At 45.1% G+C, this 27,493-nt stretch overlaps 1 protein-coding gene across 3 annotated transcripts in view; it reads right to left on the bottom strand.

Annotated features, from left to right (window-relative positions):
* Positions 1 to 9,497: 9,497 nt before the first annotated feature.
* hif1al (hypoxia inducible factor 1 subunit alpha, like) overlaps positions 9,498 to 27,493 on the bottom strand; it is a 113,653-nt gene continuing 95,657 nt past the window's right edge. For 2 of the 3 annotated variants that reach the window (XM_034168651.1, XM_034168652.1), the window contains exons 14-15: positions 14,078 to 14,189; positions 9,498 to 10,670 (exon numbers count right to left, since the gene is read on the bottom strand). In XM_034168651.1, the coding sequence (XP_034024542.1) occupies positions 10,606 to 10,670; positions 14,078 to 14,189 (177 nt within the window). In that variant the 3' untranslated portion in view covers positions 9,498 to 10,605. The remainder of the gene's footprint in view (positions 10,671 to 14,077; positions 14,190 to 27,493) is intronic. The other variant, XM_034168653.1, reaches the window with a different exon arrangement.

Here is a 27,493-nt window from a genome sequence, read left to right as displayed (position 1 = left end):
GGAAAACAACCATCAAAATGGATAGAAGAATAACCAGAATGGCAAAGGCTCACCCATCGATCAGCTCCAGTGTGGAGTTACCTGTAAGTGCTGTGACAGTTAGAAGACGCCTGTGTGAAGCTAATTTATTTGCAAGAATCCCCCGCAAAGTCCCTCTGTTAAATAAAAGACATGTGCAGAAGAGGTTACAATTTGCCAAAGAACACATCAACTGTCCTAAAGAGAAATGGAGGAATATTTTGTGGACTGATGAGAGTAAAATTGTTCTTTTTGGGTCCGAGGGCCACAGACAGTTTGTGAGACGACCCCCAAACTCTGAATTCAAGCCACAGTTCACAGTGAAGACAGTGAAGCATGGTGGTGCAAGCTGTTGTGTGGGCCGCTGAAGAGGAGGTACTGCTGGCCCACCACCACCAGAGGGCGCCCTGCCTGGAGTGCGGGCTCCAGGCACTAGAGGGCGCTGCCACCTTGCAGGAGCAGCCAGAGTGACAGCTGTCACCCATCACCTGCGACAGCTGTCATCAATCATCGGATCTGCAGGGGTATATCAGCAGGACGGCATCTCCACCTCAACGCCAAGATATCGTTTCTACTGAGAAGGTAACGTGCTCAGCTGACTGTTTAACAGTGATCTTTGTGACTTTTGTGTTTTGCTCTGAGTATTTTCCAACGAGAGGTGGAGGTAACTTACCTGCCGTTCGGATTCCTGGGTGCGAACGCGCCCTTCTTTGATTGTCCTTTGTTCCTCGCCAGCAGTACCAGGTCCGACACGCGGAGGCAGTGGCCACCTGGGAGTTCGGGACTTGGCGGCTCCAGTATTCCCGGGGTCTGGTGGCGGAGGAAACCGTGTGGTTCCGGTTCTACTTTGGAGAGGCGTCTCCTATCTTCGAGCCTGCCCACACGACACCTGTGTGAATTCGACTTTGTCTATTATTGTAATCTGTTGTACTTGTTGTGCATATTCACAACAGTAAAGTGTGTTATTTGACCTATTCCATTGTCCGTTCATTTGCGCCCCCTGTTGTGGGTCCGTGTACTTACACTTTCACAACAGGATATCTCGGCCAACGTCATGGATCCCGAGGGGCGTCAACCTGCTGTTGAACGGCCAATGGAAGAACAGGGCGCACAGGCGCCCGCAGGAGGAATGATCGGTGAGTTGCAGCGGATCCTCACCGTTTTCACGGCTCGGTTGGATTTAATGACCGAGCAGAACGTCCTCCTTAACCGCAGGGTGGAGGCTCTCGCCGCGCAGGTGGAGGTGCGCCCTCAGGGCGCTGCTGCGGCTCTCCCTCCTGTCGACCCTGTGCGTAACAGTGACGTTCCACTGGTCGTTCAACGACCCCTCCCACCTTCCCCGGAAGCATACATAAGCCCTCCAGAGCCGTACGGAGACGTGCGTGGACTTCCTTATGCAGTGTTCGCTCGTCTTCGCACAACGTCCTGTCATGTACGCGACTGATTCTAGCAAGATAGCTTATGTGATTAATCTGCTTCGCGGCAAGGCACGCGCTTGGGCTACAGCGCTTTGGGAGCAAAATTCACGGCTCCTTCTGACATATGATGGGTTTGTGAGGGAGTTCAGAACAGTGTTCGATCACCCAAATAGAGGAGAGACCGCTTCAGCCGTGCTGCTGTCAATGAGACAGGGGCGCCGGAGCGCAGCTGCTTATGCAGTCGACTTCAGCATCGCGGCTGCGAGGTCCGGCTGGAATAACACTGCCCTCCGCGCCGCCTTCATAAACGGACTGTCGTTGGTCCTGAAGGAGCTCCTGGTGGCTAAGGACGAACCGCGGGATTTAGACGGGCTTATCGATCTCGTTATACGATTAGACAATCGGTTAGAGGAACGCCGTCGGGAGCGAGGCGAAGGACGTGACCAGATACGCGCCGCCCCTCTCCCTTCCGGGTTCGAAAAGGGGCCGCCCTCCCCACGCTCCACAGCCGCAGCGCTTTGTGGGGCAACAGCTCCCCCTGTTGACGTTGTTAGGGAGACGCACAGGGCCAAAATGGGGAGGCTGATCCGTGGAGAGTGTTTTCTCTGCAGCTCAACAGAGCACACACAGAGAGACTGCCCCAAACGGCCAAAACGTCAACACTCGCCCTTAGAGACTGGGCTAAGGGGGGGTCAAGACATTCAAGTGAGACACACACAAATTGCCACACGACTCCCAGTCACAATCCTGAGCGGGGATTTAACCCTTCAAGCCCGAGCACTGGTGGACACGGGGTCAGAAGGGAATCTGCTAGACAGCAGATGGGCAAAGGAGGTAGGGCTCCCTCTGGTGGCGCTTCCTACGCCATTGCAGGTGCGGGCACTAGATGGCACCCTCCTCCCTTTACTCACACACAAGACACCACCAGTAACTCTGGTGGTGTCTGGAAACCACCGGGAGGAGATTGAGTTTTTTGTAACTCCTTCTACCTCGCGCGTGATTTTGGGCATCCCATGGATGTTAAAGCACAATCCCCGGATCGATTGGCCGTCTGGGGTGGTGGTTCAGTGGAGCGAAACCTGCCATCGGGTGTGTTTAGGATCCTCGGTTCCTCCCGGTTCCCAGGCTAAGGAGGAGGTCAAAGTCCCTCCCAATCTGACGGCAGTGCCGGTTGAGTACCACGATCTTGCTGACGTCTTCAGCAAGGATCTGGCGCTCACCCTTCCCCCGCACCGTCCGTACGATTGTGCCATTGATTTGGTTCCAGGCGCTGAGTTCCCGTCCAGCAGGCTGTACAACCTCTCGCGACCTGAGCGCGAATCAATGGAGACCTACATCCGGGACTCATTAGCTGCCGGGCTGATCCGGAACTCCACCTCCCCGATGGGGGCAGGTTTCTTTTTTGTGGGCAAGAAAGATGGCGGACTTCGTCCATGTATTCATTACAGGGGGCTGAATGAGATTACGGTTCGCAACCGATACCCGTTGCCATTATTAGATTCCGTGTTCACCCCCCTGCATGGAGCCAAAATCTTTACTAAGCTGGATCTTAGAAATGCGTATCACCTGGTTCGGATCCGGAAGGGAGACGAATGGAAGACGGCATTCAACACCCCATTAGGTCACTTTGAGTACCTGGTCATGCCGTTCGGCCTCACAAACGCCCCCGCGACGTTCCAAGCATTAGTTAATGATGTCTTGCGGGATTTCCTGCACCGATTCGTCTTCGTATATCTAGACGATATACTCATCTTTTCTCCGGATCCTGAGACTCATGTCCGGCATGTACGTCAGGTCCTGCAGCGGTTGTTGGAGAACCGGCTGTTTGTGAAGGGCGAGAAGTGTGAGTTTCACCGCACATCTTTGTCCTTCCTGGGGTTTATCATCTCCCCCAACTCCGTCGCTCCTGATCCGGCCAAGGTTGCGGCGGTGAGAGACTGGCCCCAACCCACTAGCCGTAGGAAGCGGCAACAGTTCCTCAGCTTTGCAAATTTCTACAGGAGGCTCATTAAGGGCTACAGTCAGGTAGTTAGCCCCCTGACAGCCCTGACCTCACCAAAAGTCCCCTTCACCTGGTCGGATCGTTGCGATGCCGCGTTCAAGGAGTTGAAACGGCGCTTCTCGTCTGCACCCGTTCTGGTGCAGCCCGATCCTAGTCGCCAGTTAGTGGTTGAAGTGGACGCCTCGGACTCAGGGATAGGAGCTGTGCTTTCCCAGAGCGGGAAGACCGATAAGGTCCTTCACCCGTGTGCCTATTTTTCCCGCAGGTTGACCCCGGCCGAACGGAACTATGACGTCGGCAATCGAGAGCTCCTTGCGGTGAAAGAGGCCCTTGAAGAGTGGAGACATCTGTTGGAGGGAACGTCCGTGCCATTCACGGTTTTCACTGACCACCGGAACCTGGAGTATATCAGGACCGCCAAGCGGCTGAACCCCAGGCAAGCCCGCTGGTCACTGTTCTTCGGCCGTTTTGACTTCCGGATCACCTACCGTCCCGGGACCAAAAACCAGAGATCGGATGCCTTGTCCCGGGTACATGAAGACGAAGTCAAAACGGAGTTGTCGGATCCACCGGAACCCATCATCCCGGAGTCCACTATCGTGGCCACCCTCACCTGGGACGTAGAGAGAACCGTCCGGGAGGCCCTGGCACGAAGCCCGGACCCCGGAACCGGGCCGCAGAATAGACTTTACGTCCCACCAGAAGCTAGGGCTGCAGTCCTGGACTTCTGTCACGGCTCTAAGCTCTCCTGTCATCCAGGGGTGCGAAGAACCGTGGCAGTTGTCCGGCAGCGCTTCTGGTGGGCGTCCCTGGAGGCCGACGTCCGGGATTATATCCAGGCCTGTACCACCTGCGCCAGGGGCAAGGCCGACCATCGCAAGGTATCGGGATTGCTACAGCCGCTGCCCGTGCCTCATCGCCCCTGGTCTCACATCGGCCTGGATTTTGTCACGGGCCTCCCGCCGTCCCAGGGCAACACCGTCATCCTCACGATAATGGACCGATTCTCCAAGGCGGCCCACTTCGTGGCCCTCCCGAAGCTCCCAACGGCCCAGGAGACAGCGGACCTCCTGGTCCACCACGTCGTCCGGCAGCATGGGATCCCAACAGACATCGTCTCCGATCGCGGTCCCCAGTTCTCCTCGCACATCTGGAGGAGCTTCTGCCGGGAACTGGGGGCCACGGTCAGTCTCTCATCTGGGTATCATCCCCAAACCAACGGGCAAGCAGAACGGGCCAACCAAGAGATGGAGCAGACCCTGCGCTGTGTGACAGCCGCGCACCCGGCGGCCTGGAGTACCCATCTGGCCTGGATCGAGTATGCCCACAACAGCCAAGTGTCGTCAGCCACCGGCCTCTCCCCTTTTGAGGTATGTCTAGGGTATCAGCCCCCGTTGTTTCCGGTGGTTGAGGGAGAGGTCGGTGTGCCCTCGGTCCAGGCCCACCTGCGGAAGTGCCGTCGGGTGTGGCGAGCCGCCCGTTCTGCTTTGCTGAAGGCCCGGATGAGGGCAAAGGCCCATGCAGACCGTCGGCGGACCCCGGCCCCTACGTATCGTCCAGGGCAGGAGGTGTGGTTGTCAACCAAGGACATTCCACTCCAAGTAGCCTCCCCGAAACTACAGGAACGGTACATAGGTCCCTTTAAAATCCTCAAGGTCATCAGTCCCGCCGCAGTGAGGCTTCAGCTTCCGGCCTCACTGCGGATCCATCCCGTGTTTCACGTGTCAAGGATCAAACCACATCACACCTCACCCCTCTGTACTCCGGGTCCGGCACCACCTCCTGCCCGGATCATCGATGGCGAGCCGGCTTGGACTGTGCGCCGGCTTTTGGATGTCCGATGGATGGGCCAGGGCTTCCAGTATTTGGTGGACTGGGAGGGGTACGGCCCCGAAGAACGCTCCTGGGTGAAGAGGAGCTTCATCCTGGACCCGGCCCTCCTGGCCGACTTCTACCGCCGCCACCCGGACAAGCCTGGTCGGGCGCCAGGGGTGCCCGTTGAGGGGGGGGTCCTGTTGTGTGGGCCGCTGAAGAGGAGGTACTGCTGGCCCACCACCACCAGAGGGCGCCCTGCCTGGAGTGCGGGCTCGAGGCACTAGAGGGCGCTGCCGCCTTGCAGGAGCAGCCAGAGTGACAGCTGTCACCCATCACCTGCGACAGCTGTCATCAATCATCGGATCTGCAGGGGTATATCAGCAGGACGGCATCTCCACCTCATCGCCGAGATATCATTTCTACTGAGAAGGTAACGTGCTCAGCTGACTGTTTAACAGTGATCTTTGTGACTTTTGTGTTTTGCTCTGAGTATTTTCCAACGAGAGGTGGAGGTAACTTACCTGCCGTTCGGATTCCTGGGTGCGAGCGCGCCCTCCTTTGATTGTCCTTTGTTCCTCGCCAGCAGTACCAGGTCCGACACGCGGAGGCAGTGGCCACCTGGGAGTTTGGGACTTGGCGGCTCCAGTATTCCCGGGGTCTGGTGGCGGAGGAAACTGTGTGGTTCCGGTTCTACTTTGGAGAGGCGTCTCCTATCTTCGAGCCTGCCCACACGACACCTGTGTGAATTCGACTTTGTCTATTATTGTAATCTGTTGTACTTGTTGTGCATATTCACAACAGTAAAGTGTGTTATTTGACCTATTCCATTGTCCGTTCATTTGCGCCCCCTGTTGTGGGTCCGTGTACTTACACTTTCACAACACAAGCATCATGATATGATACAAGCAAAATCTTGGTTCCAAACCAACAAAATTAATGCCTCGCAGATGTGAAGAAATCATGAGAATCTACTGAATCTACTGGTACCTTGTTTCCCATGTAACAATAAGAAATATACTCAAAACCTGGATTAATCTTTTTAGTCACATAGCACTACTATTTTTCTGAATACTACTGTAATATCTACAACTCTGCAACAGCAAGTACAACCACATCAGTGTCTGCTGTTCTGATGAGGATTTGTTGGTGGCCCTTATTGGCAGCATCCATGACATGGAGCATGATGCGTGTATCTGTTTCCTCTTGAGTCAGGGCTCCAGGGCTGTGTTGCACACTACCTCATCCTTCTTGGTGCACAGAATTTGTTTATGTTCCTCAATTCCAGCACCATGCTCAACAAGAAGGCCAGAGAGTTCTGTTTTGTTTTCACCGTTACAAAGAAAGCTCTGCCAGTTGCCAGGGATCTTTGTAGTGAGAGCTACTCTCCTGCGTACACTGCTGCTTCGCTTCTCTTAGGTTGATGTCTTGAGGCTTTGAACATCATAGATGTCAAAGACAACATCAACTCTCTGCACGTTTTGAATGATACTCTGGATGTAGGGTGTGAAGACATCTATTGCACCATCCAGCACTGCACAAGTGACCGACCTGAGGTGTTGTGTTGTTTGCCTGTGAGCGATTCTCCAAGGGAGTGAGTAGGTCTGATTCCTTGCCTGATCTCATCTCTCCTCATTTGGACATTTAGATTTGGACATTCTCGAACTTGAACTCTTCAAGTTTACCTTCTCTGGATTGGCAAGCAATATACAACCTTGAAAACAGCACAGTCATCCTTCAATGCAGACACCTGGGTTTTCTGCTTTACTTTAGTTTGGGAACTGGAAAACAGTGACAATTTTTTCTTTGTGGGCTGGGTTATAGACTTATCCTTTGTTACAAAGCGCTCTGTAACAAATGCCTCATACTGCTGTTGTCCCAGGACAAGAGCACCTCTGATGCTTTCAACAGTGGACTCATTCATCACAATCTTGCTGTCAGGTGTCAAGAGATCATTGCTGTCCTCAAGAAAAGGATTTCCAAGGTCCTCTATGGTAGTCTTCAGAGAAGCTACCTCTGTCATAAATGATTTCTGGGTGCCATCCGTCTCTTTGTGGTGTTTTTGATTGCCTTGTTCGTTTGAGGCATTCTTGAAGTCACGTACTAGTCTGCAGATCTCTGGACCTCCCACCATCCCCCAATGCACTGCTGTTGTTTGTGAGGCCCACTGCCCTCCCTCTCCTTTGGTAAGGGATTCTCCTGTTTGTGTACCTGATCTAGTGCCAAGGCAGAGAACCTGCCGCCTGTTTTCTGGACCACAAAGCCACCTTTGCTGAACTCTTGAAACACTGCTGGTTGTGTCTATTCCAGGCCTAACATGTCTCGCAGGTGCAGTGGGAGCCACCTTGCATAGTTGGTGTGATCTGTAGCAAACACCCAAGGAATTAGTCTCACCAGAGAATCAACATATTGTTTGAAATCACCTTCACGGATAGACTGCAGAAACTAAGTACGCCAAGCTGCAGCTCAAGTATCCAGAAATGGAACTGTGGGTGGTCTTGACACATCTTCTTGACCCAGTCTTGGAAGTCAGTTATGTTACCATCAGTTGAAGTTGTTTGCTTGTGATACTGGTATGCCTGAAACTGAAGGAGGTAGAGAGCAGCTGCAGTGACAGTGTGCGCATGGCGTGTCCTGATCAGGTGTGCTGTTTTCAGAAATGAGTCAGCAACCCCACCAGTTGCAATACCAACAGAGGACATCACTGTGGTCCATCCAGTATCAGCAAGCAGGTCTCCTAGAACTTTGAAGAAGGCCATTTCTGTATGATTGCACCCAACATCAGCACAAACTTCTCTTCACCATGGCTCTCAGGAAATGCCCACTGAATCATTTTGCCAAGGGCGAAGAGAAGTTGATCCATTGCCAAGACAGGTACTTGTCCAGGATTCACGAGCTGGGTAGCTGCCGCTATGACATTCATGGCATGTTTTATCATGGCAGGTGTGTGTGCACTCTCCATGAAAAGTGACATCAAGGCCGCTTTTGCAGGACACAGAACTGATGTCTGCAGACTACCATGGAAAGCTGCCCATGAGACAGCATCTGACTCTTTCAGGTTTGGCTTGTCCAAGACCTTTCTCACGTTCTCCAACCAGGAATGTTGCTTAACAAGAGTGGTGGTTGGTGTGAGGGATGGAGGTCTCACAGGTCCTTGGACAGCAGGCATTACTGGGTCTTTCTAAGAAATAAAGTGACATGAATTCATGAACTAGACTTCATGCAGCATCATGTTCACAAATTTAACTCCATTTGTAGCCAGCAAGGGGTTTCAGATGTTCTTTCTTATTTTCGTTATATTTTCCATCATTTATGACTATGAAGTAAGAGATAAAGATTTTAGTACTATATGTGAGCGTGACACGTGTCATCCTCGTAACTTTTAGTTTCCACTGCGGCCACCAGGGGGCTCTGCCAAAATGTATCCATAACTAAAAATGTTCACCCTAGGGTCTTCTATGTGTGTGCAAAATTATAGGCTTCTAAAACAAAATGCACGAAATCCCCATCTGGTTGAACTTGCATCTCTCGCTATATTTGGTTAAATGTCTCTTGGCAAGCTGCACCTCGACCAAACGCTTTTGGTCACCATCAACAAGCTTCTGGCATACTTTTGGCTGGATATTTGACCACTGTTCTTAGAAGTGGTAGAGTTCATTTAAATTGTTTGGTTTCCTGGCACGGACATGGCTTTTAAGCATAGTACTCCACAAATGTTCAATAGGGTTGAGGTTTTGGGAAGTTTGTTTGCCTGCTTTATCCAACTCAGTTTTGATGCACATTTTGGATCATTGTCCTGTTGCAACATCCGGTTGTGGCCAAGGTTCAACTATCTGTTGATTTGAGGTAATGTTGATTAATCTGGATGTAATCCTCCTCCTCCTCCAATATTCCAATTGATAAGCCCTTACGTCCACGACCAGATAGAGCCCCAAGGAATGCCGCTGCCAAATTTCAAAAAAATTCATAGACGTTTTTGAGAAAATGTCCAGATAGCACACATATCATGGTGGCATTAGAAGTTTCTAACCTTTAGAAACTGACTGCTGTGTTTGACACGCAGTACTGTGTGTATAATCAACTGCCAGCCAGTCATGGAGGTTGGTGATCCAACTCTGCTGCTGGAAAGATAAACATTTGAATTATAAAGTTTCAACTCAACACACAAAGATGAAAATCAGAATTTGTTTCTCTTTGATCATCTTGATTCAGATTAATAATAAAAAAAAAAGGCCTCAAAGAACAAATAGGATGAAGAAAATCTTTAATAAAATGTAATTTAAAGCCTGAAACCCACAGAAAAGGCAAAGAAACGTACATCAAAAATGCAGAATAATCACAACAGAAAAAAAGGACTCTGTGCTTACAACAGGATACCTAAAGAATAAAACCCTCAAAATATTTCAAGTGGCAACTAACTTGGAAAGCATTTCTTTTGTTGACTGACACCATTACACTTTTACCTGAAATGGTGGCAGATTAAATGTGCTTAACTATCTTTTTATGCATCTTTTTATGTTTTTTTTTTCCCCCTTTCTATGTCATTATGTGTCTTGTGTGATTGGACCTGGATATGGGTAGCGTTCGGGGGGGGGGGGGGTCATGGTCATTTTGTCTTGACTCATCACATTGTATGTTTTGTTCTTAAAAATTCAATAAAGAAAGTTGGAAAAAAATATTTCAAGTGGAAACTGAAAACACAAACTGACAATTTGTACAGAACCACAACTGCATAAGTCAGTTTAAACATTTGTGATACAAAAAGAAAATTAAAGTTTTGTTACATTTTTAATAAGCTTCATTACACTCAAAACACACATTATGACAAACAGCGGCCTTTTAACAGTCAATTCACAGGTTCTGCCCACACGCCTGGTTCCTCAGAGGTCAAACAAACAAACAAACGATATCAACAAAAGTCTGAGTTCATAACATAAAATGTCTGTCATAAAAAAATGCTACATAAAAACGTTCCACTGATGCTTCAAAGTAAAGATAAGAACGATACGAGGAAAAAGGAAATATGTGAAGAAGAGCATGATGGGACAGCTGGGCTCAGGCTCACATAGTTGCTGATGTTTGTGACACATGGAAGATGTTCCACATGAAAAGTATTAACCCCCCCAAAAAACGGGTACGTCATTCTGTGGCTCGTGTTGTTCGCCTGCTGCTATTCCTCACAGTGACAGCTTCATGACGATGTGTAAAACCCGCCACGCTTCTGTTAAAAATCGTTGAGGCCACGTTCATAGTCAGGTTGTGCACTTTTTTATTTGTCGGCAGGTGGACGCAGCATCAACTTTCCCTCCCATCACACGCAGAAGCTGAGCTGCCACCTGATGAACAGGAGCTCCTTCACGTCATCGGTGAGAAAGACCGCCTTGGGTCAGGAGGGCGGGCGGAGAAGACGGATATTAAAGCTGGAAGACACAGACACACTGCCGGGTGAGTCAAAGTGCTGAGTGAGCGCATGAAAGACTTGTGAATACCACCGCGACACTGCATGTCAGCACTGCAGGCAAAACAATTAGAGTCAGAGAGAATACAGCACACACACGGAACGCCACCAGGCTCGTGCTCGGCTTCATTTACACTGTACTTTCTGACTGTGTGCTGCTTCCACTGGCAAATTGTGAAGGCGTGCACACACATACACATCAGTCAAGACATCGCGGACGTGCAGCCGTGAAACGCAGCCTTGAAAGTGTGACAAACTTCTACTTGATGTTAGATCATCAACTCAAAGGACACGATATCAGGCAATTATTACTCGACAAGTCCTCGTGCATGAGCGTGTGCCAGTCAAACGCAAAAATCTGAACTGTAATAATCTGAAATAACACAGGAAAAAGGAGGAGCAAAAAGACATATAGAAAGCCAAGACACCAGCTGAAATCCATCAGTAATTAGCTGCTAGAATGGTCCAGCCAATCACCTGACCAACAGAAAATCTATGGAAAGAACTAAAGACCACAGAAGAGCTCCACGGAACCTTCAACATTCGAAGACTGTTTGTGTGGAAGAATGGACCAAAATCACACCCGAGCAAAGCATGTGACGAGTTTCTCCACACAGGAGGCATCTTGAACCCGTCGTGAAGTATTAACCCCTTAATGCCTGAATTGATATAGCTGTACATAAAAAAATGTTTTGTGTGTGTTTTTGCCTTTAAGTAGATGGTAAATAATGTTGAGATTATTAATTTCACTTTTGCACAAAAATAAATAGTAATTTTGGTATTTTGGTAATGACTTTATGTTATAATGTTATAATAATAATAATAATAATAATAATAATAATAATAATAATAATGGTATGTTGCAAATTTGCGACAACAGGCATACTGGTCAATTTGGTATGTTGCATATTTGAGTCAAATATTGTAGCATATATGCGACAATAGGTGTTAAGGGGTTAAATAAATTTCATTGAACATGTTCAATACTTTTCCCTGTGTCATTTCACATTATTACACATAACTTAATTTCCGTACTTATTTGTTTTGCTTTCTTTGTATGTGTGGATTACTTGCGTTGTTACCAAGATCTAGTGGAAATTTCATGTTAATAGCATCTTTACAAATAAATTTACTGAGGAAAAATGGTGACGCGTTCAATACTTATTTTGACCACTGCCTACTTATTTTGTATATTTAGTGTACGGGGGGATTAGAAAAAATAATGTCTGTTGCATACTGATGTTAGCAAAAACAGGTCAACCTCTGTACATGTAACGGATAAATATGATTATCATATACCTATAAATGATACGCCAATATGATTGGATAAAACACTAAAGAATAAATAGCAATACACCCTTTTCGCAGACGGGTAATATTTTTCATACCACCCGAGTAATCAGCCAATCAGGTGACACATACAATTCTTTCAGCCTCACTTAGAAAACAGCGCTTGGAACTTGACGTGGATGGGTGTTGAAAGAACCAAAACACCATCGCAATTTATGCAGATATTTTGATGAATTTCTTCATTTACAGCAGCTTCATTAAACAAATGTACTCGAATAATTATCAGCATGACGGCAAGCTTACAGGCTAACCTCCGCTAACACTAGAGGACAGTTGCCAGTTATGGCTTCTGAAACAAGGGAGAAAAAAAGAAACAGCACCATTCAGCTGAAGCATTAGTGGACGTAAAATATTCTGTCTGTTAAGAGCTTCACCTCTTGTTCCACGTGTGTATTTCCCACCGGTGTCACGTACGCCGCCCCCCCATCTGCTGTACCGAGCTGCATGCAGCAACAGGTCCAGAGACTACGCTCGCTGTTTTGATGCGCAGCGCCCACTGCAGGGCCTCGGTAACCTCATCCGCAGAGCTCTGTGGCCATATGACTTGGATTCTTTGCGGGTCCCGCATCCGTATCCGCGGAGGCAGTGAGCAAAGGGAGAGCACGCGCATTGTGTTCTGCATGCATTTATCATTTATAGGTATATGATAAAATCGTTGAAAGCCTCAGGGTGTACGGTTTTCTTCAGGGTGTATAAAGCCATATTCATTGGTGAACAACTTGACAACTGATATTATAAAACAATTATTTTCCTTAGGAGTTGCACTCAATGCTGTGTTCACACACAGGTAGGACACGTTACGAATGTCATTTTTCTATCAATCTTGGCACATTCCTGACATTATTAACGTGACTTAAAACATCTGAATAGGTTTCTTAACAGTGCGTGTCGGTGCGTGATATTCATGATATTCATGGAGCATATTTTGGCTGTCCAAAAATGTTCCACGAATGTCATGCACCACCCTCATTTCGCCTCATGTCATGGAGGTTGCAACTGAGCGTGTTGATACATAATGATTAGTGGTGATCCTTAATAGAGTGTGACAGTGTTCACAGTGGTTCCTGTGATGGTACTTGAAGCCCAAACTGTCACGTGTTGTTATGAATTGACACGGACACTGTCAAGTTTTAACACAAAATGTAACACGGTGTCACATTTCACTGTGTGCCACGACAAATCACTTCACTCACTTGTGCACAATTAAATCCTGCTGCACCACTAGAAGGACAGGGCCGCCAAGTCGGCTAAGTCTCGTTCCAGTGCTCCTCAGCATGCTCCTGCAGGTGTTCCACCTGCTGTTGTGCCTGATCTTCAGGAGAACCGGTCTGAGCCAGAGGAGAGCTACATCCGGCTCTCTGTCTCCTCCTCCTCCTTTCTGCGCCACTCCACGGCACAGAGCCCAACTAAGCATGCAATCACAAAGTTCTTCTGCTGTCGATTCATCTGATGGTGAGGAGCAACCTGGAGCAAACTGTTCAGCAGCTGACGGTAGGATGAATATGGGGGGGGGGGGGGGGGGGGGGGCAGGTGGGTTGTGGAGACTGATTCACAACATGACAGAACATAACGATGCGCTGTTATGCGCAACTGCGTGGAACATTATTATTGACCGTGCGTAATGTGCGTAATAGTTTGTGAGAATTCGCTAGCGACACGTTCCATTAATTGTAACATGTGGTAACAGGTTGCAGCAGTTCCTGAGGACACCTGACGCCTCTGTCCCGAATCATCACATTCATGATCAGTGGCCAAGAATGTGTACTTCGTAGCATTCGTGACTTGTCATTGTTATGTGTTAAAGCAGCATAAAAGACTCGAACTCTGATTCCTTTGGCTCCATCACACCAAAAAAACAAAAAACAAACAAACAAAAAAAAACTGGCACGTTGGCAGTTCGTTCCAGCACGTCTGAAGGTTCTGATTATTTAAAGTAGAACTGAACGTTACGGCTGAGCCGCCTGTCAGACGGGGTTTGAGCACATTTGTATGCAGGTGCGTGCATGTGTGTGTCTCTACCTGCTGTGTCACATAGGCCGTGCACGCTTCCTAAAACCGGGTCCCTGTCCGTCAGCAGCTGGCTTCGCTTCTGCAACATCACCTCACATGGCTCAGCTTCCTCTACACACTCCTGAAAGTGAAAGTGAACTAACCTTACACGACCAGATTCACTCAGGGCCCACAAGTATTTGGACAGACTAATTAACCACAGACTAAGGTTAATTATGGAGTTCCACAAGGTTCTGTGCTAGGACCAATTTTATTGACTTTATACATGCTTCCCTTAGGCAGTATTATCAGACGGCACTGCTTAAATTTTCATTGTTATGCAGATGATACCCAGCTTTATCTATCCATGAAGCCAGAGGACACACACCAATTAGCTAAACTGCAGGATTGTCTTACAGACATAAAGACATGGATGACCTCTAATTTCCTGCTTTTAAACTCAGATAAAACTGTTCCTAGGGTTTGTAAGAGTAGAATGGGAGGCAGAGCCTTCAGCTTTCAGGCTCCTCTCCTGTGGAACCAGCTCCCAATTCAGATCAGGGAGACAGGCACCCTCTCTACTTTTAAGATTAGGCTTAAAACTTTCCTTTTTGCTAAAGCTTATAGTTAGGGCTGGATCAGGTGACCCTGAACCATCCCTTAGTTATGCTGCTATAGACTTAGACTGCTGGGGGGTTCCCATGATGCACTGAGTGTTTCTTTCTCTTTTTGCTCTGTATGCACCACTCTGCATTTAATCATTAGTGATTGATCTCTGCTCCCCTCCACAGCATGACTTTTTCCTGGTTCTCTCCCTCAGCCCCAACCAGTCCCAGCAGAAGACTGCCCCTCCCTGAGCCTGGTTCTGCTGGAGGTTTCTTCCTGTTAAAAGGGAGTTTTTCCTTCCCACTGTCGCCAAGTGCTTGCTCACAGGGGGTCGTTTTGACCGTTGCCTTACAATATAAAGCTCCTTGGGGCAACTGTTTGTTGTGATTTGGCGCTATATAAATAAAATTGATTGATTGATTGATTGACAGTGACACCGTATTTGTAGTTTTGACTCTGTTCAACATCACAGTGTCATTTAAATCAAACAACCAAGATGTGTTTGTAGTGTCACATCCCAGCTTTAGTTCAGCGGCTTTAACAGAAATATCACATTAACCATTTAGGAATTACAACCATTTTTAACACATTCCCTGTTTATTCAGATGTCATAAGTAACTGGACAATCCAGTGATAAGGACTGTTTTTTTAACATTTAAAAAAAAAACAAAAACACTTTTATAGCCAGTTTTGTCTTGACACAAAGATTTCTGAGTCACTGAGTATGTCAAACAGTACAATACTGTGTAGTAAATGTACCTGTAGTAGGCAGTTCTCAAAGATTGTCCAAGAAGGAGAATAATGAGGGAAGCCAACAAGACAGCCATAAGAACTGTGAAGGAGGTATAGGCTTCTGTGGCTTTGAGAAACTGTGCATCATGCAACTTCTGTGTCTTGCATCACCAGTTACACAGCTTGTGCGTACTCTTCCTTCGCGGTGCCGCAACAGGTGTCCCGTCATCTCGACAGAACACCGGCCTGCTTGATGAGGACGCAGAACACAATGCGCTGTAAAAAAAAAAAGCATGCAAAATTGGACTAAAAAAATCTGCGAAACTGCGAGGCCATGAACGGTGAACCACGTTATAGCGAGGAACAACTGTAATGTGCTAATTATGAAGGTTTGTGCGTTAACCGACACATATGCCAAAAGGCATTATGGGACATGAGTCTCTGGGTAGGAGTGTGAACAGTGCGCTGAGAATGTCTCAATATTTCATAAGTGAGCAAAGCAATGAATGCATGTGATCGGTGATCCACACTTCACAAACAGAATTTTCAGTTTTGCAAATGCCTTTTGTTTTTGCAAATCAAAAAAAAAAGAGACATATTTACAAAAACACATTTATTTGTAAAAACCAACACACAAGTTACAAACTGGAATTTTGTGTTTGTGGATCGCAAACACATGCAAATCAAGGAGTATTTGTAGATCACCCTCTGTGCATTTGCAGGTATTAATGAGACACATTCTTATACTTTTTGATACTTTCATAGCACTTCTACTATATTTCTTAATGGCTGATATAAATCAATCAATCAATCAATCAATTTTTTTTTTATATAGCCCCAAATCACAACAAACAGTTGCCCCAAGGCGCTTTATATTGTAAGGCAAGGCCATACAATAATTATGTAAAACCCCAACGGTCAAAACGACCCCCTGTGAGCAAGCACTTGGCTACAGTGGGAAGGAAAAACTCCCTTTTAACAGGAAGAAACCTCCAGCAGAACCAGGCTCAGGGAGGGACAGTCTTCTGCTGGGACTGGTTGGGGCTGAGGGAGAGAACCAGGAAAAAGACATGCTGTGGAGGGGAGCAGAGATCGATCACTAATGATTAAATGCAGAGTGGTGCATACAGAGCAAAAAGAGAAAGAAACAGTGCATCATGGGAACCCCCCAGCAGTCTACGTCTATAGCAGCATAACTAAGGGATGGTTCAGGGTCACCTGATCCAGCCCTAACTATAAGCTTTAGCAAAAAGGAAAGTTTTAAGCCTAATCTTAAAAGTAGAGAGGGTGTCTGTCTCCCTGATCTGAATTGGGAGCTGGTTCCACAGGAGAGGAGCCTGAAAGCTGAAGGCTCTGCCTCCCATTCTACTCTTACAAACCCTAGGAACTACAAGTAAGCCTGCAGTCTGAGAGCGAAGCGCTCTATTGGGGTGATATGGTACTACGAGGTCCCTAAGATAAGATGGGACCTGATTATTCAAAACCTTATAAGTAAGAAGAAGAATTTTAAATTCTATTCTAGAATTAACAGGAAGCCAATGAAGAGAGGCCAATATGGGTGAGATATGCTCTCTCCTTCTAGTCCCCGTTAGTACTCTAGCTGCAGCATTTTGAATTAACTGAAGGCTTTTTAGGGAACTTTTAGGACAACCTGATAATAATGAATTACAATAGTCCAGCCTAGAGGAAATAAATGCATGAATTAGTTTTTCAGCATCACTCTGAGACAAGACCTTTCTAATTTTAGAGATATTGCATAAATGCAAAAAAGCAGTCCTACATATTTGTTTAATATGCGCTTTGAATGACATATCCTGATTAAAAATGACTCAAAGATTTCTCACAGTATTACTAGAGGTCAGGGTAATGCCATCCAGAGTAAGGATCTGGTTAGACACCATGTTTCTAAGATTTGTGGGGCCAAGTACAATAACTTCAGTTTTATCTGAGTTTAAAAGCAGGAAATTAGAGGTCATCCATGTCTTTATGTCTGTAAGACAATCCTGCAGTTTAGCTAATTGGTGTGTGTCCTCTGGCTTCATGGATAGATAAAGCTGGGTATCATCTGCGTAACAATGAAAATTTAAGCAATACCGTCTAATAATACTGCCTAAGGGAAGCATGTATAAAGTGAATAAAATTGGTCCTAGCACAGAACCTTGTGGAACTCCATAATTAACTTTAGTCTGTGAAGAAGATTCCCCATTTACATGAACAAATTGTAATCTATTAGACAAATATGATTCAAACCACCGCAGCGCAGTGCCTTTAATACCTATGGCATGCTCTAATCTCTGTAATAAAATTTTATGGTCAACAGTATCAAAAGCAGCACTGAGGTCTAACAGAACAAGCACAGAGATGAGTCCACTGTCCGAGGCCATAAGAAGATCATTTGTAACCTTCACTAATGATGTTTCTGTACTATGATGAATTCTAAAACCTGACTGAAACTCTTCAAATGGACCATTCCTCTGCAGATGATCAGTTAGCTGTTTTACAACTACCCTTTCAAGAATTTTTGAGAGAAAAGGAAGGTTGGAGATTGGCCTATAATTAGCTAAGATAGCTGGGTCAAGTGATGGCTTTTTAAGTAATGATTTAATTACTGCCACCTTAAAAGCCTGTGGTACATAGCCAACTAACAAAGATAGATTGATCATATTTAAGATCGAAGCATTAAATAATGGTAGGGCTTCCTTGAGCAGCCTGGTAGGAATGGGGTCTAATAGACATGTTGATGGTTTGGATGAAGTAACTAATGAAAATAACTCAGACAGAACAATCTGAGAGAAAGAGTCTAACCAAATACCGGCATCACTGAAAGCAGCCAAAGATAACGATACGTCTTTGGGATGGTTATGAGTAATTTTTTCTCTAATAGTTAAAATTTTGTTAGCAAAGAAAGTCATGAAGTCATTACTAGTTAAAGTTAATGGAATACTCAGCTCAATAGAGCTCTGACTCTTTGTCAGCCTGGCTACAGTGCTGAAAAGAAACCTGGGGTTGTTCTTATTTTCTTCAATTAGTGATGAGTAGAACGATGTCCTAGCTTTACGGAGGGCTTTTTTTATAGAGCAACAGACTCTTTTTCCAGGCTAAGTGAAGATCTTCTAAATTAGTGAGACGCCATTTCCTCTCCAACTTACGGGTTATCTGCTTTAAGCTACGAGTTTGTGAGTTATACCACGGAGTCAGGCACTTCTGATTTAAAGCTCTCTTTTTCAGAGGAGCTACAGCATCCAAAGTTGTCTTCAATGAGGATGTAAAACTACTGACGAGATACTCTATCTCACTTACAGAGTTTAGGTAGCTACTCTGCACTGTGTTGGTATATGGCATTATAGAACATAAAGAAGGAATCATATCCTTAAACCTAGTTACAGCGCTTTCTGAGAGACTTCTAGTGTAATGAAACTTATTCCCCACTGCTGGGTAGTCCATCAGAGTAAATGTAAATGTTATTAAGAAATGATCAGACAGAAGGGAGTTTTCAGGGAATACTGTTAAGTCTTCTATTTCCATACCATAAGTCAGAACAAGATCTAAGATATGATTAAAGTGGTGGTTGGACTCATTTACATTTTGAGCAAAGCCAATAGAGTCTAATAATAGATTAAATGCAGTGTTGAGGCTGTCATTCTCAGAATCTGTGTGGATGTTAAAATCGCCCACTATAATTATCTTATCTGAGCTAAGAACTAAGTCAGACAAAAGGTCTGAAAATTCACAGAGAAATTCACAGTAACGACCAGGTGGACGATAGATAATAACAAATAAAACTGGTTTTTGGGACTTCCAATTTGGATGGACAAGACTAAGAGTCAAGCTTTCAAATGAATTAAAGCTCTGTCTGGGTTTTTGATTAATTAATAAACTGGAATGGAAGATTGCTGCTAATCCTCCGCCTCGGCCCGTGCTACGAGCATTCTGACAGTTAGTGTGACTCGGGGGTGTTGACTCATTTAAACTAACATATTCATCCTGCTGTAACCAGGTTTCTGTAAGGCAGAATAAATCAATATGTTGATCAATTATTATATCATTTACCAACAGGGACTTAGAAGAGAGAGACCTAATGTTTAAGAGACCACATTTAACTGTTTTAGTCTGTGGTGCAGTTGAAGGTGCCATATTATTTTTTCTTTTTGAATTTTTATGCTTAAATAGATTTTTGCTGGTTATTGATGGTCTGGGAGCAGACACCGTCTCTACGGGGATGGGGTAATGAGGGGATGGCAGGGGGAGAGAAGCTGCAGAGAGGTGTGTAAGACTACAACTCTGCTTCCTGGTCCCAACCCTGGATAGTCACGGTTTGGAGGATTTAAGAAAATTGGCCAGATTTCTAGAAATGAGAGCTGCCCCATCCAAAGTGGGATGGATGCCGTCTCTCCTAACAAGACCAGGTTTTCCCCAGAAGCTTTGCCAATTATCTATGAAGCCCACCTCATTTTTTGGACACCACTCAGACAGCCAGCAATTCAAGGAGAACATGCGGCTAAACATGTCACTCCCGGTCCGATTGGGGAGGGGCCCAGAGAAAACTACAGAGTCCGACATTGTTTTTGCAAAGTTACACACCGATTCAATGTTAATTTTAGTGACCTCCGATTGGCGTAACCGGGTGTCATTACTGCCGACGTGAATTACAATCTTACCAAATTTACGCTTAGCCTTAGCCAGCAGTTTCAAATTTCCTTCAATGTCGCCTGCTCTGGCCCCCGGAAGACAATTGACTATGGTTGCTGGTGTCGCTAACTTCACATTTCTCAAAACAGAGTCGCCAATAACCAGAGTTTGATCCTCGGCGGGTGTGTCGTTGAGTGGGGAAAAACGGTTAGAAATGTGAACGGGTTGGCGGTGTACACGGGGCTTCTGTTTAGGGCTACGCTTCCTCCTCACAGTCACCCAGTCGGCCTGCTTTCCCGGCTGCTCGGGATCTGCCAGAGGGGAACTAACGGCGGCTAAGCTACATTGGTCCGCACCGACTACAGGGGCCTGGCTAGCTGTAGAATTTTCCACGGTGCGGAGCCGAGTCTCCAATTCACCCAGCCTGGCCTCCAAAGCTATGAATAAGCTACACTTATTACAAGTACCGTTACTGCTAAAGGAGGCCGAGGAATAACTAAACATTTCACACCCAGAGCAGAAACGTGCGGGAGAGACAGGAGAAGCCGCCATGCTAAATCGGCTAAGAGCTAGTAGCTGCGCTAAGCTAGCGGATTCCTAAAAACACGCAAAGTGAATAATATGTAAATAATTTAGAGGTGATTCAGCAGAAGGAGTGCTTTAGTTAAGGCACGTGAAGATTACACTGGGAAACAAATCGTTATCTAGATAACTAGATCAATCTAACTGCGCAGATTAAACAGCTAACAGATACAGCAAAACACCGCTGTGCTCCGGAACAGGAAGTGATACAATACCGCAGTGAGAGCCAACCACCAGTAGAGGCAAGCAAGGAAGTCCAGTGATAAATGAAGTCCAGTGTTGTACGAGGTCTGTTAGAAAAGTATTGGACCTTTTTATTTTTGCAAAAACCTAATGGATTTGAATCACATGTGCTTGCATGAGCCAACCTTGAACCTTCGTGCGCATGCATGAATGTTTTCACGCCTGTCGATTGCGTCATTTGCTGTTAAGCAGCCTTTGTGTGAGGACGCGTGCTGTGCTCTCGTCAGATTTTCATTGCAAGGAAAATGGCAGAATGACTGGAGCAGCACTGCATCAAATTTTGCCAGAAACTGGTTGACAGCCAGGTGGAAACCATTCGGAAGATTCAGACAGTGCTACGGGCGATGCTACGGGCATCACACAGATTAAGGAGCGGCACAACCGGTTTAAAAACATCCGCACAACGGTGGAGAGCAAGCTACACTCCAGGCGGCCATCAACATGCTGAAATGACCAGATCATTTCCAAAGTGAATGCTGTGGTGATGCGGGACCGTCGTGTGACTATCCGAGAAATTGCGGAAGAGGTGGACATCAGCACTTTTTTGGTACATTCCACTGTGACAGAAGATTTGGCCATGAAAAGGAGTGGCGGTGAAATTCGTGCCGAAGCTGCTAAAGGCGGAGCCACAGCACCTCCATGTTGAAGTCTCACAGGACATGCTCTGACATGCCCATCTCTTCCACAATTTCGTGGATAGTCACACGACTGAAAAGCCACCGAAAGCCGGCTGAATCTTCCGAATGGTTTCCACCTGGCTGTCGCCCAGTTTCTGGCAAAATTTGATGCAGTAGCTTTGCTCCAGTCGTTCCGCCATTTTCCTTGCAATGAAAATCCGCCGAGCGCACAACACGTCCTCACACAAACGCTGCTTACCAGCAAATGACGCAATCGACAGGCATGAAAATGTTTACACCTGCGCACAAAGGTTCAAGATTTGCTCATGCAAGCACACGTGATTCAAATCCATCAGGTTTTTGCAAAAAATAAAAAGGTCGGACACTTTTCTAACAGACCTCGTATAGTAACGAAGTAAAAATACTTCACTACTGTACTTAAGTACGTTTTGAAAGACTTTGTACCTTACTTGAGTTTTTTTTTTTTTTTAATTCAGCTTACTTTCACTTTTACTTCACTACATTTCCAACCTTAATTGCATACTTCTACTCCGATACATTTTCTATGCGCCATGCCGTTACTCATTACAAAACAAAACAAAAACACACACACACACGAAAAAAGTCGTGTTTTCAGCCAGAGACACCACTGATTACTAGTGACTGCAACGAAGTCAGGCCGATTTGTCATGAGGCATGTACATGTTGGCTTTTTTGCAGTTGCGCACTTGGGGGGTGTTTGTCAGGAAAATTATCATTTCTCTACATTGATTACAGACCTGCAGTGGTCAATCAGTGGTAATCAACTTTTCTGCAGCGCGGCTTTGCTTTGAACCTTGAAGCAATTGAAGCAGTGATTCGCAGGTCGAAGCAGTGCTTCGGTCTACGATTCGTGGATTTTATTTTGCTTTATCCTAATTTTTCTCCGCTAAAACCCTGAAGAGCATATGTCTGTGAGTAATATTGAATATTTTATGTTAAACCGACCTGTCTGAAACAGTTGATAGATGTATTTTATAACATAAAAATGGGACTGATGCTAATGCGTTAGCATGTCCATGGCGTTTTCAATGTTAAAGGTAGCATTAAGCTGTTCGCATCAGCACGTTTGTGTTGATTTGTGTTCGTTGTCGTAAAAGAGTCAAATTGTAATTTTTTTAATTTATTTTTATTCATATATTATAGCAACAACAATAATAGTCTACATAATAGACAATAATAGTCTAATGAAACAAAACACAACAGAAAAGATAAAACCATGTAACAATGAAAATACATACAGAAATAAATGTTTCCTATGAACACCTAGTGAGTAGCCTACTCTCGTTTCAGTTTTGAAACTTTGTTTCTGAAGTGTTTTTGAGTGATGTGCACAATTTTCAGTATTTTGACTAATACTACCAGTCATTTACAAGCCTAGATAAACTTTTATTAAAAAAAAAAAAAAAAAAAAAAAGTCCGTTTTTGATTATTAACATTTACTTGTACTTTTACTTTCAATACTTGAGTACATTTAAATCAAATCAATTCAAATCAAATCAATTTAATTTATATAGTGCCAAACCACAACAAACAGTTGCCCCAAGGCGCTTTATATTGTAAGGCAAGGCCATACAATAATTACGTAAAAACCCCAACGGTCAAAACGACCCCCTGTGAGCAAGCACTTGGCTACAGTGGGAAGGAAAAACTCCCTTTTAACAGGAAGAAACCTCCAGCAGAACCAGGCTCAGGGAGGGGCAGTCTTCTGCTGGGACTGGTTGGGGCTGAGGGAGAGAACCAGGAAAAAGACATGCTGTGGAGGGGAGCAGAGATCAATAACTAATGATTAAATGCAGAGTGGTGCATACAGAGCAAAAAGAGGTGAATAAAAAGAAACAGTGCATCATGGGAACCCCCCAGCAGTCTAAGTCTATAGCAGCATAACTAAGGGATGGTTCAGGGTCACCTGATCCAACCCTAACTATAAGCTTTAGCAAAAAGGAAAGTTTTAAGCCTAATCTTAAAAGTAGAGAGGGTGTCTGTCTCCCTGATCTGAATTGGGAGCTGGTTCCACAGGAGAGGAGCCTGAAAGCTGAAGGCTCTGCCTGCCATTCTACTCTTACAAACCCTAGGAACTACAAGTAAGCCTGCAGTCTGAGAGCGAAGCGCTCTATTGGGGTGATATGGTACTACGAGGTCCCTAAGATAAGATGGGACCTGATTATTCAAAACCTTATAAGTAAGAAGAAGAATTTTAAATTCTATTCTAGAATTAACAGGAAGCCAATGAAGAGAGGCCAATATGGGTGAGATATGCTCTCTCCTTCTAGTCCCCGTTAGTACTCTAGCTGCAGCATTTTGAATTAACTGAAGGCTTTTTAGGGAACTTTTAGGACAACCTGATAATAATGAATTACAATAGTCCAGCCTAGAGGAAATAAATGCATGAATTAGTTTTTCAGCATCACTCTGAGACAAGACCTTTCTAATTTTAAAGATATTGCGTAAATGCAAAAAAGCAGTCCTACATATTTGTTTAATATGCGCTTTGAATGACATATCCTGATCAAAAATGACTCCAAGATTTCTCACAGTATTACTAGAGGTCAGGGTAATGCCATCCAGAGTAAGGATCTGGTTAGACACCATGTTTCTAAGATTTGTGGGGCCAAGTACAATAACTTCAGTTTTATCTGAGTTTAAAAGCAGGAAATTAGAGGTCATCCATGTCTTTATGTCTGTAAGACAATCCTGCAGTTTAGCTAATTGGTGTGTGTCCTCTGGCTTCATGGATAGATAAAGCTGGGTATCATCTGCGTAACAATGAAAATTTAAGCAATACCGTCTAATAATACTGCCTAAGGGAAGCATGTATAAAGTGAATAAAATTGGTCCTAGCACAGAACCTTGTGGAACTCCATAATTAACTTTAGTCTGTAAAGAAGATTCCCCATTTACATGAACAAATTGTAATCTATTAGACAAATATGATTAAACCACCGCAGCACAGTGCCTTTAATACCTATGGCATGCTCTAATCTCTGTAATAAAATTTTATGATCAACAGTATCAAAAGCAGCACTGAGGTCTAACAGAACAAGCACAGAGATGAGTCCACTGTCCGAGGCCATAAGAAGATCATTTGTAACCTTCACTAATGCTGTTTCTGTACTATGATGAATTCTAAAACCTGACTGAAACTCTTCAAATAGACCATTCCTCTGCAGATGATCAGTTAGCTGTTTTACAACTACCCTTTCAAGAATTTTTGAGAGAAAAGGAAGGTTGGAGATTGGCCTATAATTAGCTAAGATAGCTGGGTCAAGTGATGGCTTTTTAAGTAATGGTTTAATTACTGCCACCTTAAAAGCCTGTGGTACATAGCCAACTAATAAAGATAGATTGATCATATTTAAGATCGAAGCATTAATTAATGGTAGGGCTTCCTTGAGCAGCCTGGTATGAATGGGGTCTAATAAACATGTTGATGGTTTGGATGAAGTAACTAATGAAAATAACTCAGACAGAACAATCGGAGAGAAAGAGTCTAACCAAATACCGGCATCACTGAAAGCAGCCAAAGATAACGATACGTCTTTGGGATGGTTATGAGTAATTTTTTCTCTAATAGTTAAAATTTTGTTAGCAAAGAAAGTCATGAAGTCATTACTAGTTAAAGTTAATGGAATACTCAGCTCAATAGAGCTCTGACTCTTTGTCAGCCTGGCTACAGTGCTGAAAAGAAACCTGGAGTTGTTCTTATTTTCTTCAATTAGTGATGAGTAGAAAGATGTCCTAGCTTTACGGAGGGCTTTTTTATAGAGCAACAGACTCTTTTTCCAGGCTAAGTGAAGATCTTCTAAATTAGTGAGACGCCATTTCCTCTCCAACTTACGGGTTATCTGCTTTAAGCTATGAGTTTGTGAGTTATACCACGGAGTCAGGCACTTCTGATTTAAAGCTCTCTTTTTCAGAGGAGCTACAGCATCCAAAGTTGTCTTCAATGAGGATGTAAAACTACTGACGAGATACTCTATCTCACTTACAGAGTTTAGGTAGCTACTCTGCACTGTGTTGGTATATGGCATTAGGGAACATAAAGAAGGAATCATATCCTTAAACCTAGTTACAGCGCTTTCTGAAAGACTTCTAGTGTAATGAAACTTATTCCCCACTGCTGGGTAGTCCATCAGAGTAAATGTAAATGTTATTAAGAAATGATCAGACAGAAGGGAGTTTTCAGGGAATACTGTTAAGTCTTCTATTTCCATACCATAAGTCAGAACAAGATCTAAGATATGATTAAAGTGGTGGGTGGACTCATTTACATTTTGAGCAAAGCCAATAGAGTCTAATAACAGATTAAATGCAGTGTTGAGGCTGTCATTCTCAGAATCTGTGTGGATGTTAAAATCGCCCACTATAATTATCTTATCTGAGCTAAGCACTAAGTCAGACAAAAGGTCTGAAAATTCACAGAGAAACTCACAGTAACGACCAGGTGGATGATAGATAATAACAAATAAAACTGGTTTTTGGGACTTCCAATTTGGATGGACAAGACTAAGAGTCAAGCTTTCAAATGAATTAAAGCTCTGTCTGGGTTTTTGATTAATTAATAAGGTGGAATGGAAGATTGCTGCTAATCCTCCGCCCCGGCCCGTGCTACGAGCATTCTGACAGTTAGTGTGACTCGGGGGTCTTGACTCATTTAAACTAACATATTCATCCTGCTGTAACCAGGTTTCTGTAAGGCAGAATAAATCAATATGTTGATCAATTATTATATCATTTACCAACAGGGACTTAGAAGAGAGAGACCTAATGTTTAATAGACCACATTTAACTGTTTTAGTCTGTGGTGCAGTTGAAGGTGCTATATTATTTTTTCTTTTTGAATTTTTATGCTTAAATAGATTTTTGCTGGTTATTGGTGGTCTGGGAGCAGGCACCGTCTCTACGGGGATGGGGTAATGAGGGGATGGCAGGGGGAGAGAAGCTGCAGAGAGGTGTGTAAGACTACAACTCTGCTTCCTGGTCCCAACCCTGGATAGTCACGGTTTGGAGGATTTAAGAAAATTGGCCAGATTTCTAGAAATGAGAGCTGCTCCATCCAAAGTGGGATGGATGCCGTCTCTCCTAACAAGACCAGGTTTTCCCCAGAAGCTTTGCCAATTATCTATGAAGCCCACCTCATTTTCTGGACACCACTCAGACAGCCAGCCATTCAAGGAGAACATGCGGCTAAACATGTCACTCCCGGTCCGATTGGGGAGGGTCCCAGAGAAAACTACAGAGTCCGACATTGTTTTTGCAAAGTTACACACCAATTCAATGTTAATTTTAGTGACCTCCGATTGGCGTAACCGGGTGTCATTACTGCCGACGTGAATTACAATCTTACCAAATTTACGCTTAGCCTTAGCCAGCAGTTTCAAATTTCCTTCAATGTCGCCTGCTCTGGCCCCCGGAAAACAATTGACTATGGTTGCTGGTGTCGCTAACTTCACATTTCTCAAAACAGAGTCGCCAATAACCAGAGTTTGATCCTCGGCGGGTGTGTCGTTGAGTGGGGAAAAACGGTTAGAAATGTGAACGGGTTGGCGGTGTACACGGGGCTTCTGTTTAGGACTACGCTTCCTCCTCACAGTCACCTAGTCGGCCTGCTTTCCCGGCTGCTCGGGATCTGCCAGGGGGTAACTAACGGCGGCTAAGCTACCTTGGTCCGCACCGAGTACAGGGGCCTGGCTAGCTGTAGGATTTTCCACGGTGCGGAGCCGAGTCTCCAATTCACCCAGCCTGGCCTCCAAAGCTACGAATAAGCTACACTTATTACAAGTACCGTTACTGCTAAAGGAGGCCGAGGAATAACTAAACATTTCACACCCAGAGCAGAAAAGTGCGGGAGAGACAGGAGAAGCCGCCATGCTAAATCGGCTAAGAGCTAGTAGCTGCGCTAAGCTAGCGGATTCCTAAAAACACGCAAAGTGAATAATGTGTAAATAATTTAGAGGTGATTCAGCAGGAGTGCTTTAGTTAAGGCCCGTGAAGATTA

The sequence above is a fragment of the Thalassophryne amazonica genome, chromosome 4 (genome assembly GCF_902500255.1).
Source record: "Thalassophryne amazonica chromosome 4, fThaAma1.1, whole genome shotgun sequence".
NCBI lineage: Eukaryota > Metazoa > Chordata > Actinopteri > Batrachoidiformes > Batrachoididae > Thalassophryne > Thalassophryne amazonica.
This window is presented reverse-complemented; position numbering and strand designations above follow the sequence as displayed.